At 38.9% G+C, this 18,077-nt stretch overlaps 1 protein-coding gene across 2 annotated transcripts in view; it reads left to right on the top strand.

The window, feature by feature from the left end:
* Positions 1–18,077, top strand: part of MED12L (mediator complex subunit 12L) — a 353,473-nt gene that overhangs the window by 304,885 nt on the left and 30,511 nt on the right. For both annotated transcript variants that reach the window (XM_045584086.1, XM_045584085.1), the window contains exons 36-38: positions 1,213–1,575; positions 3,577–3,733; positions 8,010–8,218. In XM_045584086.1, coding sequence (XP_045440042.1) covers positions 1,213–1,575; positions 3,577–3,733; positions 8,010–8,218 — 729 coding nt within the window. The remainder of the gene's footprint in view (positions 1–1,212; positions 1,576–3,576; positions 3,734–8,009; positions 8,219–18,077) is intronic.

Below are 18,077 nucleotides of genomic sequence, written 5' to 3'. Positions count from 1 at the left end.
CTTGCCCGGCTCTGTGTGGTCTCTGTGTGCTTGCCCGGCTCTAAAATGGTTCTAAATGCTGCTGTTTACTTTATAGGGTTGATTACATGTGTTTATGACTGTGATGTTGGGTTTTAATGCACATAAAATATCAATATTTTAGGACACTATTTGTTTCAGAATCTTTTTTTCTTCATTTCACTTCTCTAAAAAATGGTGCGTCTTATGGTCCAAAAAATACGGTACTTTAGGTGCTTACCTCACTGCTGCGTTTGTGGAGAGAAAGAGCTAGAATTATAGGCAAGTTGAATTTGCAGTGCTGGTGGGCTCTCTAGTGGTGAGATATGTATAAGTCATTTGGAGATGTGGTCTTGGCACCCAGGAGAGAAGTCTAATCTCAAGACATATTAGAAAGTAGTCAGTGTGTAGATGGTACTGAGCCTTGTTTCTTGATAAAGATGCTCATGAAAGAGTGTGTAGGTCAGAGGGCATAGTTATGAAATGCCCAAGTAATTGTTCTGGGGTTCATACTGAAGAAAAGTATTTTCAAATTGCTATACCAGGGAAAGTACCAAGGGACATCACCAATTAATGTTAAAAATAAACTTCTTATTTTCAGAAACAAAATAACATTTTCTCCTCTGAACTCCGTAGAGATGAGCTTGAATTGAAGGAGTTTATTTCTCCATGTTGGTAAAGTTAATTCTGTAATAAACTGACTTAACTATTGAAGGACTGGCTTATTAAATACATGAAAGGTGCCCATATTGAGTCAAGTCCACTCTTGTTTGGAGTAAAGTTCATTTGGGCCCAATTAGAGGCTGAATGTTACTTATTCTAAAAACAATAAATGGATTCCAAAGGTTTATAACTGATTATAATTTAGAATAGTAAAATCAACATTTTAGCATTCCTTAGAAATTATTTCTTGCTAACAAAAGAAAACTACATGAAAAAATGCCATTGTACAGTAAACTACATTGGACTCTCTGGTCTTACAGCCTGAATGGCGCTCAGTGTAGAGAGAACCATAGAACTGTGGATTCTAGCCAACCCCACGGGTGATCTAACTGTGTAACCCTGGACTGATTAGTTAGCCTGTCTGCTCTATGCTAAGTTCTCTCCAAGGCCCACACCATCCAAAATGCTCTGTGAATCCATGTCCTAAGTAAGCCTTATCCTATTCAGTAAGAGGGTCTGAGGGTGTGGTCATTGAGTGTTGTTTTGCCACAGGGTCTCCAGGTCTCTACGAAGCAGAAGGTGTCCCCCTGGGATTTGTTCGAGGGTCAGAAGAACCCAGCTCCTCTGTCCTGGGCCTGGTTCGGGACAGTCCGAATGGACAGGAAGGTGATCAAGTATGAGGAGCAGCACCACCTCCTTTTGTACCACACACACCCTATGCCCAAGCCCCGAAGTTACTACCTCGAGCCACTGCCCCTGCCTCCCGAGGAGGAAGAGGAAGAGCCCACATCCCCCATTTCTCAGGAACCAGAGAGGAAATCAGCTGAGTTCTCAGATCAGGGAAAAACCACAACAGATGAAGAGAAGAAAACAAAGGGAAGGAAGCGCAAGACAAAATCAAGCTCAAGAGTCGATGTAAGTGCAGGAAGTAGAGGGAACTTTGATACCATTCAGTAGATTTAGTATCCAAGTTATATACCTAGAGGCACTGCTAAAAGAAGTAAAAACCTTTTTCTTTTCTTGGTAATAATTATCCTAATGAGGAACTGTCATACTGAATAGAATTAGGATCATAGTTTTTGTTTTTTCTTCATCTACTTTTTATAACTATTTAATTTTAGGTTTCCATTGTGAATAATCCTATATAATAAAAGGCTAATATGCAAACTGTCCCCTAATGAATTTGACCTCCTGGGAGTTCGACCGCTCACTATGACGTGTGCTGACCACTAGTGGGGGCGGCACAGAATGAAGGAAGGCTCGGCTGGCAGTCAGAAGGCCCCGATCAGCCCTGATCACAGCCAGACGTAGGGACCCTACCTGTGCATGAATTCCATGCACCAGGCCTCTGGTATTTAATATTTTAGTGCCTCATAATTTCTCATATTTGAAACTTGAATTTTTCAGGCCTATAAAATCTCATCTCAAGTATTTTTACTGTAGCTGTGTTTAACATAGTTATTGCATTTTGGGAAATTGATAGCCATAGTATATTAAAATAAAATAAAACACTCTATTTTCTCTTCCCTAGATAAATCTCCATCTAACATATTGAATAGGATGTTCATGAGATTTCATATTCACCATTCTCACTGTGTATTCTACTTCTCTGTTATATTTTCAGACTTTATTAAAGATAGCATAAATGTGATCTAGTTTCATTTCTTGTTTGCCTACTAGACTTTCCTATCTATAGCAACATCTTCTTTAAAACAACAGAAATCTTTGAGATGGTAATTTTAAATAATTTTATAGAACTTACAGAATTAAAATATGAAATACCTTTCCATTTAATTGAAAAATACTTGAGAAACAATTTGAGATTATTTTCTTATGAAATTCAAAGGAGTTCTTGCTGTGCAGTGGAAAAAAAATATTCACAATGTAATGCTTAGACACCATGATTAGTTTAATATTTTTGTTTACCTAAGTCAAAGCCAAAACAAGTCTTTGTCATTTGGATAGTTTGGTGATTATCATTATCACTTTGGATGTCACTTGAGTGTCAGTATCATCTTTCATACAGTCTTCCTGCCAGTATTCCTTTGTCTTGAAAGGGGTACTTAATAAGGTCCATACTGTCATCCCCTGAAATCTGGGTTTCCCAGCCTGTCCAGCCAAGGGGATGGATTTCTGTTCTTTTTAAATGCAAAAGACCTAAAACTCATCTCATTCCCCAAGTGAGTCTCGGTCATTTCTTCGCCTCCCACACTACTCCTGAGGCTGCCTCTTCCCCTCCCACACTACTCCTGAGGCTGCCTCTTCCCGATGGGATGAAGTGCAGCCTTTACTTTTGTGAAAATTTATTTTCCCTTTGTCCTTTAGGGCTAGCCTAGAACTGTGACCCTTAGGGACTTTTGGCTGCTGTGAGGAAGAGGAAGCCCTGTTGGGAGGTGTGGGTGGGGTGGTGGTGGTGGAAGTGAATGTGTTTGCAGGAGAGTGGTGGAGCCAGCTCTTGCAGAATACTGGCCTGAAAACGAAATAAGATCCTATCTGAGCCAGGCCTGGTTCTGAACTATTGTGGGCCTCTGGCAGGAATCTGATCCTGACCCCAGGCATCAGCAAAGCTTTGATTGGGAGACTTTGAAATTACAAAGACGCTCTTTCAGCTGTGGTTGGCAGTCAATATCAATACTTTAAATGTGTTTTTAATATTTTAAAATAAAGTTTAGAAAAGATATTTTTTCTGTCTTCCTCCACTGTGGCCAAGTTCTTTTTAAATTAAGGAAAAGTATTAACTAAATGAGTGTTTTGCAAAGAATATATTGAGACTTCTACCTTCCATCTCTCCATTTATAAAATAGCCTTATCTACTGGGAGAGGAGTTATATCAAATAATGTGATAGGGAGAATTTGTACTCATTTCCTGTGTGGTGTGTGGAGTTAAATAACTTTTGTTTTAATTTCATGTTGAAGGAGTATCCACAGAGCAACATATACCGAGTGCCTCCTAATTACTCACCCATCTCCTCCCAGATGATGCACCACCCACAGTCTGCCTTGTGGGGCTACAACCTGATGGGGCAGCCCCAGCAGCCTGGCTTTTTCCTGCAGAGCCAATCTCTTCCTCCAGGTACGTGAAGAGAGCAGAGTCAGGTCCTCGAGATGACAAGTGGCTTGGAGTTCTCAATTGGGGTTTTCCTTGCTTTTAACCTAAAACCTTCTAAAAACTTGTTTTCAAGAGCTGAGTACTCAGCTGACATTTATAGATTCTCTCCATTCAACATGTTACAATAAGGTTTCAGTTCCGAGTTTGTGGGATGATTTTGGGGTTTTCATCCAGTGCTGGGAGGAAATTAGCCACTGATGAAAATCTTAAACTATCTATGATAATAAAAGTGTACTATGCTAATTAGACCGGACGCCCTTCCGGATGACTTTCCAATGAAGCTGGGGCTGCGAGGGAAGCCAGGTCCTGGGTGCCGAAGTGAAGCCAATGCTGGCAGCTGGGGGAAGGAAGGCCTACTCTTGCATGAATTTTGTGCATCGGGCCTCCAGTAAGATATAAAGTTGATCAAAGTTTTATATTGTGAAATTTGTGTACATTTTTATCAGTTATAGTTACCAGCATTTTAAAAGAGTAGACAGTATTGCACAATGTCTTTTATTATTATGTTTTAAATTTTAAATTGTGTATACCATGGATTTCAGAAACCTGGTTCAGCAAGTAGATTGAGATACGATCAGCAAGAAACAATGCCATATCCAGAGTGAATATTACTGATTTGGGTATTGCTTTGATTCAAGCTCAGGTAGATTTTATATATGGAGTGAAATTTTTCCAAATACACAATTTCTTAATTAGGAAAGAATTTAATTTTCTTTCTAAGGGAAAGTTTGCCTATTCTAGCAAAATAGATTATTTCTGAAATCTCAGTCTACATTTTGTTAGGATGTGCCATTCTAATTCTATCTAATAAAGAGTAAATATGCTAATTGGTCCTCACAAAGATGGCAGCACCCACAGCTAATAAGGAGGGAATATGCTAATTGACTTCCATGCCCTCAAAGATGACAGCACCCATAGCCACAAGATGGCAGCACCCAGTCTTCTCAGCCCTGCTGACATACCTGCCTCTGGAGTTTTCCACTCCTCTCAGCCCCCACAACTGCCCAGGGCCAGCCCGAGGCACAGGCAAACCTCAGGTGGTGGCTGCCCAGCTGCCCAGGGCCGGCCAAAGCTTTCACTGCTGGCAGTGGCAGCAGCAGAGTTATGATGGGGGCATCACCTTCCCCTGATCACCGGGTTGCCTCCCACTCCTGAGGGCTCCCAGGCTGTGAGAGGCGGCACACCAGGCTGAGGGACCTCTCTAGAGCATGAATTTTCATGCACCAGGCCTCTAGTCATATACAATAAAAAGATAACATGCAAATTGATCCTCACACCCTCACAAGATGGCTGCCTACAACCAGGCCAGCAGGGGTGTTAGTGAGAGATGACCAAATTATTAAACAGCAGGTTGCATGGGGCAACCAGGCCAGCAGGGAAGGGGGGGAGGGATGCAATAAGAGACGACCAGGTCTGAGGTGGGGGGGGGGGGGGGTGGTGGCAGTTAGGGGTGACCAGGTCAGCAGGGTGGGTGCATTTGGAGGTGACCAGCATAGCAGGAGGGGCAATAAGGGGCAATTAGACTGGCCACAGGGGCAGTTTGGGGTGACCAGGCAGACAGGCAGGTGAGTGATTAGGAGTCAGTGGTCTAGGATTATGAGAGGGATATCCCTGGGATCAGGCCTACACCAGCAGTCAGACATCCCCCAAGTGAATGTTTTTATTGTAAGTTGAGTATAATATTTTTGAGGTCTAGGGAAGAAGATATTTTATTCTTGGCTTAGATCAGTAGAGAATCCACAGTTTGTGCTGTAAATTAGTAGCATAGAGAGCTGTTCTGGGACTTACAGTCTCACTCTACCACTGTTTGCTGTGTAATCTTGGCCAAGTCCTAATTACATTGTGCCTGATCATTTTACAGCTTGATCATTTGTAAAATGGATATACTGATATATACCATCATAGGATGGGTGATTGAAAGTAAATGTTTAAAATATAGCACTCAGACTGATGAACCAAAAGATAGATATAGAGACAGTAAAGCAACAAGCAGACTGTCAAATTACAGCGGGGAGGGTAGGGAGATCTGGGGGAGATAAGAGATCAACCGAAGGACTTGTATACATGCATATAAGTGCAACCAAAGGACACAAAACTCTAGGGAAGGAGAGTATGTAGGGGAGGGGGGGCAATGGTAAGATATGTACACAGATAATAATTTAATTAAAAAAAATAAAAAATATAGCACTCAGAAGATAGCCTGACACAGCAGACATGTTCAGTAATTGACCTGAATATATTCTCTCGGCAGGGCTGTTGCACCTGCCAGGCCCCATGCTGGGCATGCTCTCTCTCAGACATCTGCATGGCTCAATGCCTCCTTTGGGTTTGGTCAGACCACACTTTCTCAGTGAGCTTGCACTGACCACCCTACACTCTGTCTCCCTCCCACTCTCTGTTTCTCCATGGCAACAGTGCTTGCTTAAGTGCTACTTAGTCACTGACCTGCCTGCCCCAGAAGGTCAGCTCTGTGAGGGCAGGGTTTTCTGTTATGTTTACTGTAGTGTCCCCAGAACTGACAGCAGCATGTAAGCAGGCTCCCAAAGGTGGTTGTGGAGTAAATGCAGACTACAAAGAACAAGCTAGACTTCTGGAAAATGTGGAAAATAATGCACAATTGCCATCTCCTCTGACTTTCTCTTTAATTCTAAGGTCCTTGTGAACTTTGTAGCATTTTCAACTTTGTCAAGAGCAGAGTCCAGCACAAGGACTGTAAGAATAGAAGGCTCAGTATGTCGTAAAGCAAACACCCTTTCACTCTAGAGTGCTATAGAAGGTATTTGTAAGTTGGGGAATTTGGGTATTAGGTAAGTCTTAGGCATGATGATATGATGACATATAAGAAAAATATGTGCAGTAAACAAATACTTAGGAGCATTTTATATCTGTGAAATAATAGAATTTCATAAAAATGTGAATCCTATGAAATTGAGGAACAGTGTGTACAACATGTTTCCATTTAAATACTGTATAGTTTAAAACACAAAACAGTGTCCACACACACACACACACACACACACACATACACTTCTACCAATCTCTCTTTTTCCGAGTATACACCCAATATGTTAAATTTATAAGAAAATGTGTATGAATAATAAACATCAAATTCAGAATAGCATTTGATAGAAGGGGAGAAAAGTAACAAGGCTTCAAACATTTATTGTATTTATTTTTTTTAGTTGATTCAGAGGTATAACATAGAAAAGTTAGGAAAAATAAAAGAAAGTAGACTCTAGTCTAATCTTTAAAAAGTATGTCCTTCATCCATAAAATGAGACAGTTACATTTTACATATTAGTTTGCATTCTTGCTTCACAAAGTTACCTTACCATATGTTACTCAAATCAACTATCCATTTTTCCTCCAAATGATCTTCAAATGCTGCTGAATTACTTGGTAAACCATGTTGTGATGCTGAATGTATAAAAGAATGTGGCTTTTTGATAGAACAGCTTTAAAATTTTTGTCTCCATCACATTACTTGCTCTTTGTGAGGTCTTTATATAGACATTTTCTCATTCATGTACATTAAAGAATAAATGTATGTAAACAGTTTGGCAAATGAAGGGTTAGCACCTACTTTGAAGTCAGCAAATGTTGAATCCCCCCCCACCCACCGAACTCTTAAAGACATTTGGCAAATTACATATGCAAAATGTTAAGGATTTTCTTTGGTTTCTTCAGGATCACTATAATCAATATTTCTTGTTTATTTTATTTATAGCCTTCAAAAAGATGTGTTTTATCTTTAAAATCAAGGTATTTGAAGTTTCCAAACATTTCCAGTTTTTTTAAGTATTTTCACGCATCTCTACTGTAAGATAGGCATTTTCCTTAAGTATCATGAACTTCCAATTATCTAAATAACAAAAGGGTTTCTAGGCATGGCATAGGACACTTGGCAAGCGTAATACATTTTATGCAAGAAATATTTTCCTGGGCACCTTCCATCCTTTAAAACTCATGATTCTCAAACCATGCTGACAACGGTTCCAGGCATGTCACTTTAGCAATTCAGGTGGGCCTTCGTGATGCCCTTCAAATGGTATAATTGCTCCTGCACCACCATCCCTATCCTGTGGAAATTCTGCAGTTCTTGTATAGGGTGGGATGGTGCCTTATGTTCCATTTTGCTTCATAAAGTGAGGCTCAGAGGTGAGGTTTCTGCATTCTAGTAAAATAAGTAGGAATCATTTCATCAATGTATAGAAAGCCCTTCCTTCTGGTTGCTTTGTAGGTGGCTCCAGACTGGACCCCACAGGCTCCTTTGTCCCCACCAACACCAAGCAAGCCCTGTCAAACATGCTGCAGCGGCGGTCGGGCGCCCTCATGCAGCCGCCCTCGCTGCACGCCATCACGTCGCAGCAGCAGCAGCTGGTCCAGATGAAGCTCCTGCAGCAGCAGCAGCGGCTCCTCCGGCAGGCCCAGGCCCGGCCCTGCCAGCAGGTGTGTCCAGGCCAGCAGAGATCTTCTGCGCCTCTTGGTTTCCTCTGGCTAGGGTGAGCAAGCGCTGTGTGGCATGCGCTTCCTGCATGCACACCCTGTGCGCTGGTGAATGCAGGTATCTTTCTTACACAGGCTTAGAAATACTGTTCTCTTTGGTCAGATAAGAACTCAAAATGTCTTAAGTTCCTTTAAGGCAGCGGGGATTGGGGGTGGGAGGGAATGGAGGGCATTTGGGGGGGATGTTCGGCCTATAGGCTGTATAAAGCCAGCAAAGTCATTTGTCTGGCCCTGCAAAGGCATTGGGGGGAGTAATTAAATGTTTGCCCAAATATAGCAGGCTAATTTTTAAATTGATACTCTTGTATGGCCCCCAAATGATGTCATGAATATCCAAATGGCCCTTGGCAGCAAAAAGATTCTCCACTCCAGATTTAAAGAATGCCTTAAAACACAAAAGAGAACTGATAACTTTCTAGTCCCTTAGATGCCGCAGACTGTCATCCTGTAAGTGACCCTCTCTGAGCTCTCATTCAGTATTTAATTATCACCACATTCTGTATTTTCAGGTATTTTGCTCTACTTTCATGTATTTTTATTCCATTTACTACTTTGAGGTTGTGCCTCTGAAGCCTATGTTTCTTAAGTTTTCTCCTACAATGCCTTGAGAAAATTCTGTGTCTTTAAAAAGATATATTTTTATTGATTCCAGAGAGGAAAGGAGAGAGAGAGATAGAAACATCAATAAGGAGAGAGAATCATTGATCAGCTGTTTCTTGGAGCCCCCTACTGGGGATGGAGCCCAAAACCTGGGCATGTGCCTTGACTGGAAATAGTACCATGACCATCTGGTTCATAGGTTGATGCTCAACAACTGAGCCACACCAGCCAGGCCAGATTCTATTTTTATTGCATACTTAATAAGGACTGTAGCAGAGAAAGAATACATTGCAAATAACTGTCAGTATATGCTTATCTTTAAAGTAATTCTTGATTTATATTATTTCTATTTTTATGCCCTATTATCCCATTATCTTTTTTTTAAAATTGATTTCAGAGAGGAAGGGAGCGGGAGAAAGAAATAGAAACTTCAATGATGAGAGAGAATCACTGATTGGCTGCCTCCTACATGCCCCACATTGGGGATCGAGCCCACAACTTAGGTATATGACCTGACCAGGAATCAAACCGTGACATCCTGGTTCATAAATCGGTGCTCAACCACTGAGCCATGCTGGCTGGGCACATCTTTAACTTTTTAGATGACCATGATTATTAGAATGTAGAAGTAACACAGAATTTAGTATAGACTCATGAAACCACGAATCTATACAAATACATAAATAAAAAAAGGAAAGGAAGATTGTGACTTCTTTTTCTAGTTTCTATATACTTTTTGTATTCCATTTTTCTTAAAATTGTGCTATTTTGATTATGGTGATGATGGTAATAATTCGAGTTAGAAGCAGCTAACACTGATGGAGCACATCATTTGTCAATACACTTCCACTCACTTATTTCTCAAGGCAGTCCTATGAGTTAGGCACTGTTGTGATCCTCAAAGGACATAGCCAATCATCAGATGTATCCTACTTTAAGAAAAATAGCAAAACTTTCAAAGTAAAAAATTCTAATGTTTTAAAAATATTTTGTGTTTTCATAACTTTCTACACATATCTCCATACTTATGGTACTTCTGCATTCTTACAAAAGCTTTCTTTTCTTGCCTGCATTATAAAGACAGAAAAAAGGAAACTAATTGAACTGTGTGAGAATACAAACAACAGTCACTATAGGCTTTCCCGTGATTTAAAGTCCCTGGGTGTCAGGCATGATGTGCTTACACAGCTTCATACACAGAAATTAAGAAGATTTTATTACAGTATTAAAAAGCTTTGATTTTGCTTAAGTAAGCAGCATGTTTGGAACCATTGAAAACCTCGGTGGTATTTTAGCTGTTGTCGGAGATGATTGTTACATTTCTTACCAAAATAAATTAAAATTTTACTGGAAGTGAGTAAACATCCCACTAAGATGAATTTAGCTCCCTTTTAAAGTAACTTAAGCCTAAGGAAAATTTGCCTTCCAATAAGATTAGTTTTTCATATCTACCTTTTTATCACAAGTTATAATTTGCCTTATTAACACATATCAAACAATTGCTTTTAAATTCAGTTTTGAATTTATCTAAATGGTTCCTAGTATTGCAAAACTAGTAAAAGTTACAGGGCAATTTCTAGGTAAACATACCATTCCTCATGTAAGCTATGGCAAGCAATTTCCCCTAAAGTAATTTTTAAAGGGAATTTAAAAGAATAATGTGAGGGTAATGAAATATATCCTTGCGTATTTGGAGAAGGCAGGCTTAAGACCCAAAATGTACCCGAAGGACCCCATTACTCCCACACTTTCCTCTAATCACTCAAAACTACCTGACTCAATTCTATTACACTACCCACAGTTACCTGCTTGTATGAATAGGGATTGACTGAGAGTTCATTCTTTTTTTAACTTATTTTATTGTACCAACTCTGTCACACTGTTGGTGTTTTTTTTTTGGTTTTTTTTGTTTTTTTTGTTTTTTTTTTGAGAAATCAGAAATCCTTTCTTCAAGTAGTAAAAACTCAACTTCATAATACTGATTTTATAATACTCCCTTGCCTCCTCCCTTGTATTCTTTTTTAAAAGTTGAAACTTGCTGTGAAGGGCTTTTGGAAACATGTACACTTTTTTTTTCAATCCCCATTCTTAAAGTGCTGGATAACTGAGCAAAACAGCATTCTTATAAGGAAGAGAACTGCACACATGGTACAGTCATCAGACACAGAGGTCCTTCGTGGGGTAAATGAGATGCATCAGTAGCGTCTGTGAGAGTGCCTGCACCTGCCAGGCACTCTCTGTAGGTCATGCGGTAGAAAAATTTTTGTGCTAATCCTTAAAAATCTAGAATAAAAACAGAATTATATTAAATATATTGGGTATTGATAAATTGTTTATTATAGGATTCTGGATGCAATTAGTTTTTTTTCTAATAAATAGTGACCTCCATTCTTCCTAAGAGGAAATGATAGGGAAACATTGAAACTAACTTTGGCAGGAACCTTTTCTCAGGTTACATGCCTACTCATAATGTCACTCTCCAGCTACATAAGAACACTATGTGTTTTTCTTCTAGTTTGGGGTTTATAGGAAAATTAAAATTATTATATTTTTCTTGTAACCTAGCAGTTTTCTAATTACAGAAATCCATTTTCTTAAATATAGCAAATGTATTGGAGAATTGCCATTTATCTATCTCAACTTTTAAGATGACTGGTCTTGTAATTATATAAGATTTTTTTTTTTTTTTTTTTTTTTTTTAGTGTTACCCAAGATTTTTAGAGAAAGAAGAAAGGCAAGGGGAGAGAGAGTGAGAAACATGGATGTGAGAGAGAAACATGAATGGGTTGCCTCTTACATGCATCCCAACCAGGGATTGAACCTGCAATTTTTTGGGTGCATGGGACACCACCAACTGAGCCATGCTTTTTAAGATTGACTAATGTCTCCAAGCCTTGGATATGTCTGTTCTTTAGGCCAGTTGTCTGTGACTCCTTGGTCCCCACTCTCTTCTTATAAGGTCAGGTACTGGGTTTTAAAATATTTTGTATCTTTTCATTACTGAGCACAGGGTAGAAATCTATGAGATGTTTATTGAGCTAGCTACTGTTTTTCCAAAGCCTAAAGCTTCCTGGTAGTCTTACTCCTTAGCAGTCTGATTGTTAGCAGTGACCTGCTATGATTGTTTTGAAAACCTAGGTGGGGCAGGGAAGACATAAATCCTGATTTCTAGATGTGTCTCAGAACTTGTGAAGTCCCCATTAGCCTCCTCCCATCAGAGGAGAGAAGTTGATGTATGTAGGCATCATCTAGTGTAGTCATGGTGCATGATGACGTTCAGAGCACCATCATAAAGTAATGAATTCTGCTGCAGAAACCGAAATCAGCTTCAGCTGGTCGTGGGACTCCCTGTTAGAGACCATTCTATATTTCTTCAGGAATGTATTGAGACATTTGGAGAGTGTATAGGAAACAGGTGTAAATAGCTTGGATGCTGTTGTTTTTTTTTATTATTATTATTAAATTATTATCTTGGGTATTTTTAATCAATTTATTTGACATAATGATTGTTATACAATCAAGTGTACTTTCTTATAGCTTTAGTCATATCAACATGCATAAAGACATTTTGGGAAGAAAACTTGTATTCATTCTTCTTAATTATAGTCTTCATTTGATTACTCATCATTCCTTATCTGTCCCTTATTAAAATGGGACTCAGTGAAGTGATTGTTACTTTTCTGTGCCTCATAGCCTAACCTATACAGTGTAGTTAACAGATGTTTACTTACAGGGTTCTTGTGACATTAATTATTTAATACATTTAACAGCCCTTAAAATAGTGGCTGGCTCATACTAAGTGCTCAAAAAATGTTAACTGCCATAGTTACTATCACTGTTTTATTACTATTACTTCTCAAAAAAGTCCTATTCTGTAAAAATAATCTTTATTTTCTTAAATATATTAAGGATTAAAAGAGAATCAAAGCACATTAAAGGCTTTACTTGTATAATTACATTAATTATCCCTAATAAGATTGGTGCTCAGTGGTCACCAGTAAGAGACCAATAAAAAGGAATGTTTATTAGTTTTCCTAGTAGACTCTTTTGTTTCTGAGGCCAGAATGTTTATGTTATAATGTCTAAAATTCTGTGATACAGACTTTAGTGGGGCTGATTACAATTTCAGTATTAAAAATACCACGGTGTTTTATTTTCTACATAGCCTATGAGAACTATCACAAAATACAGAACAGTGGTTATAACAATGCAAAATGCTGCTTAAATTGTTTTTTTATATCCAGTATTTTTCTTCTCACACAAGGAACTTCCTTCTCCACCCAACCAGGTCAGTCTTCTGGGAATGGGCCTTTTCACATAGGAAAAAGTTAATTTTATGCCTTGGTTTATGGTGTCACTTTATCTTGATTTCTCTCTTTAAATGCATAAAAGCATTTTATGAGTAATAATCAATGTCAGACAGTTTAAGATTCCAAAGAAAAACAGCCAAAGATATAAGTATTTAGCTTAAATTGATGGAGACAAATTTAGAAGGAAGCAATTGGTTTGCAGACTACCTATAATAATAAAAGGTTAAGATGCTAATTAGACCAAGTGTCCTTCTGGACGTCCTTCCAGACGACCTTTCGGATGGGGCTGGGGCTGGGGCTGGGAGGGAAGCCTGGATTCAGGGTGCCAGAGGGAAGCCAGAGCTGGCAGCTCGGGGAAGGAAGATCTACTCTTGCATGAATTTTGTATATCAGGCCTCTAGTAGATAATAAGTCAGAAGTATTTTTATAACATCGAAGAGAGATTTCCGACAGTGGACAGAAATGGTGTGTCAGTTATTGCTGGTGGCTGTTTGTTAGAACACCCATTATCACCCTTGGAGAAGGCGACATTAATGGCTGAGTCAGAGCCTTCAAGACTTGTTAGTTCCTTGGCAAAAGTAAATCTGTAACTTCCTAAAAATATGCCTCTGAGATTGATGAAGCCCATTTAAGATGATTAACCAAGATTTTTGTCAGATAATTGATTTTCTACCTATGGCTACGGTATCACCTTGGAGCATCTGTTTCCTTCCGTTGCTCTTTCCCTTCTCTCCACTCTCCAGAGGTATACTTCAAACATGCAGATAAGAATAGAAAATAATATAGGAAACTAATGCACTTACCATCTAGTTTTATTTAAAATGTTCTGCCATATTTGCTCTAGAAGTTTTTTAAAAAAAATGAATCATTACCGATATGAATGAGGCTCTTTATCTCCTCTCATTTTCATTCTTGGCTGTAAAGAGGTAATCATGAATTTGGTGCTTCTCTTTCTTATGAGTGTTCTTAGGCTTTTAGTACATAATTTTACATTCATTGACATAAACATTATACTGTATAGTATTATTTTCATACTTGAAACTTTGTACAATTATCTTATATGTGTATTATTCCACAACTTTTGTATTTTGACTAATTTTAAATTACATTAACTTTGTTACATGTAGTTTTTTTAATATATTTTATTGATTTTGTACAGAGAGGAAGGGAGAGAGATAGAGAGCTAGAAACATCTATGAGAAAGAGTCATCGATCAGCTGCCTCTTGCACATCCCCCACTGGGGATGCCCGCAACCAAGGTACATGCCCTTGACTGGAATCGAACCTGGGTCCCTTCAGTCCCCAAGCCGACGCTCTGTCCATTGAGCCAAACCGGTTTCGGCTGTTACATGTAGTTTTATTCATTTGTTTGTTCTGATTGGATGCTATTCCATTGTCAATTCTTACCTTTATTCATTTGTCTGTTGGGGTCATTTAAGTTTTGCCAATTATTTCTAACTGTTAATATTGCTACAGTGAACGTTTTGTACATTTCTTCTCTGTGATTGGGGAGTTTCAGGGTATGTACTTGGAAGTGGAAATGCTGATTCAGTTTCCAAAGTGATAGTGATCCCTGTCAGTTATGAGTGTATCTTTCTCCTCGTGCTCACCAACCCTTGATACTGTCCACCTTAATTTTCTCATTCAGAGCAGATGAAATGGTATTGTATTATGACATTCTAATTTGCATTTCCTAATAACCTGTGAGTTTAGGCATTTTTTTTTACTAGGTGTACTGGTTAATAATGTGGATTCCGCCCCCCCCAATAGCTTGAGTTACACATATGTTGATATATATGTGATTTGATATGTATTCTATTTTGTATTGACAGCAAGCTTCAAAACTAAATATGTCAAATTTGCTGAAGGTATTAGCATTATAGATATTTTTACACTTAAAAATGTCAAATTTTGTGCCAAAAAAGGAGCATTTGCTGGAAGTTTTAATTCATTATTTTGAAGAAAAGTGCTGCTGAATTCTTCAGGAAGCTTATGGTGAACATGTTCCATCTCAAGATACCTGTAAACACTGGTTTAAATGCTTTAAAAGTGATGATTTAGATGTGAAAGACAAAGACGTACAAATCAACCGAAAACGTTTGAAGCTCAACAATTACAAGCATTATTAAATGAAGATTGTGTCAAACTCAGAATAACTTGGCAGAAAGATTAAACGTTGCTCAGCAAACAATTTCTGATCATTTACAAACATTGGGAAAGGATTTTAAAAGAAGGAAAATGGGTGCCACATCAACTGAACAAAAGACAAATGGAAAACCGAAAAGTAATCAGTAAAATGTTACTTTAGTGGCACAAAAGAAAGTCTTTTTTGCATAGAATTGTGACTGAGGATGAAAAGTGGATTTATTTTGAAAATCCCAAATGCACAAAATCATGTGTTGATCCAGGTCAACCATCAACATCAATTGCAAGGCCAAACTTTGGAAAGAAGACAATGCTCTGTGTTTGGTGGGATCAGGAAGGTGTGGTGTATTATGAGCTTCTAACACCAGGTGAAACCATTAATACTGATGACTACCGACAACAAATAATCAATTTGAATCATGCTGTGATCGTGAAATGACCAGAATGTGCCAGAAGACACGGGAAAGTAATTTTGCTTCATGATGACACACCATCACACTAGTTAAAGATACTAGTTAAAGACATGTTAAAAGATCTTGGCTGAAAAGTATTAACCCACCGAGTGTATTCACCAGACCTTGCTCCTTCAGATTACCACTTGTTCCAATCGATGGCACACGCACTTTCTGAGCAACACTTCAAAATGTACGAACAAGTGGAAAATAGGGTCTCTGAATGGTTTGCTCAAAACAAGACAAGTTCTATAGGGACGGTATCTACAAATTACCTGAAAGATGGGGGAAATGTGTAGCAGCAATGAACATTACTTTGAATAAAGCACTTTTGATGTTTCTCTTGAAATTATTGTGTTTTCTTTGATTATAAAATCCACTATTATTAACTGGTACACTTAATATAACTTCAATAGCTAGTCATGTTTTCCCTTCTATAATTTTCCTAATTGTATAATTTGAACATATTTCAAAATAATTTTATCTTTAGGCAAAAAAGTTTTATTGAAACAGATCTGGAGTCTTGGAAATTATCTTTAATGCATTTACTCAGAGAGGGTAATTTATAAACATCTCAGTGACAAGGAATGAACATAAGGAGACAGAGACCTCTGAACTAGTAAACGTGTCCTAAAGCCTTTTAGTTTTTTCCTTGGATGGAAACTGTGACCAGAGAAGTGGGTGCTTTGCTTATTGCTTATTATCTGTCATTTCTCTATTTATTTGAATAAGGAACATATTCATTTTATTTGCTGAAGTTATTACTAGGCAACTAGAAAGATTTAAAAGAACATGTGTACAGCCTGGTTTTTATAAGAGAAGGGAGCAGATTGGGTGGAGGGTGAGAGAATGGGTCACTAAAACAAAGGTGGCTGTTTGTGTTAAAACAAATGTTCAGATGCAATGAATTATGTGCCTATGCCTAAAATGGTGATAATAAATATTATTTGCTTGGGAAATTCCTCCTGTAATTTCTAGTCCTTAGTTTGTTAACATATTTTGTTCTATTAGTGTTGAGAATACTTTGTCTCATTTATATCTCTAAAATTCAGTGTGCAGAAAATTTTTAGTATCTCAGACAAAATGTCTCTTAGAATCCTACATAATAAAAGGCTAATAATCAAATCAATGGAACAGCAGAATGATTGGTTGCTGTGATGTGCACTGACCACCAGGGGCAGATGCTCAATGCAGGTGCTGACCCCTGGTGGTCAGTGTGTTCCCACAGATGGAGTGCTGCTCAACCAAAAGCCAGGCTCACTGCTGGCAAGCACAGTTGCGGTGGTGGGAGCCTCTCCCTCCTCTGCAGTAGTAAAATATCCCCCAAGGCCTCCCGGACTGCAAGAGGGAGCAGGCCAGACTGAGAGACCCACCCCACCACCACTACCACCATGCATGAATTTTGTGCACCAGGCCTCTGTCTGTTTTTTAAAAATTATTAAACTAGGGAATTACTTACCTGAGAAATAGGAATTTCCCCCAAGCACTTAGTTCTCTTTTTCTAAATCAGATTCCCTATTAGTGTGTAAATGTTGGTGGCACTAAAAGTATTTGTTGTCTGATTTGGTTGATTGAGTGCACGGTGAACCCAATGCTCTGTTTTCATTTTCATTTACTAGGGTCAGAGCTGTCTAATTACATTGTCCAATAATATATAAACTACTGACTTGCTCACTTAATGTCTTGTCCATTCAATGTGATCCAGATGTCCTGAGCTGTCCCACTGACTCTAGGTCAGGGAGAATGCTGGTTCCCTGTTGTTCACTGGGAATCCAACATCTCTTTGCTGCAGGGAGTGTCTATGTGCAATCTGTCCTTGACCTCTTCACATCACCATGTAACCTCCAGTTTGTATTAATCCATTATATAAAACTAGAGGCTTGGTGCATAAAATTTGTGCATGGGTAGGGTCCGTAGGCCTGGCCAGAGATCAGGGCTGATCTGTGGGGCAACTGCAGGTGATTGGGGGCCCCTGCTGGCACCCACCTTGGCTGGCCTGGTGCCACACACTTGCAGGCCCCACCACTGTCGCCAGTTGCCTCCCTCTTCGGTATGAATGACAGGGTGATCAGGGGGCCCCTGCTGGTATCTGCCTTGGTAGGTTGAGTCCTGCAGGCAGGGGCAGCTCCTGCATTGAGCATCTTCCCCCTGATGGTCAGTGCACATCATAGCGACTGGTCATTCCGCTGTTTGGTCAATTTGTATATTAGGCTTTTATTATATAGGATTACCATATTGTTTTCAATGTCCAGACTATGGTGGTATCATTTGCCATATAAATTAATAAAACTTCTG

The sequence above is a fragment of the Pipistrellus kuhlii genome, unplaced genomic scaffold (assembly GCF_014108245.1).
Source record: "Pipistrellus kuhlii isolate mPipKuh1 unplaced genomic scaffold, mPipKuh1.p scaffold_m20_p_2, whole genome shotgun sequence".
NCBI classification, from domain to species: Eukaryota; Metazoa; Chordata; class Mammalia; order Chiroptera; family Vespertilionidae; genus Pipistrellus; species Pipistrellus kuhlii.
The sequence above is the reverse complement of the archived record's forward strand: the minus strand, read 5'-3'. Positions and strand labels throughout refer to the sequence as shown.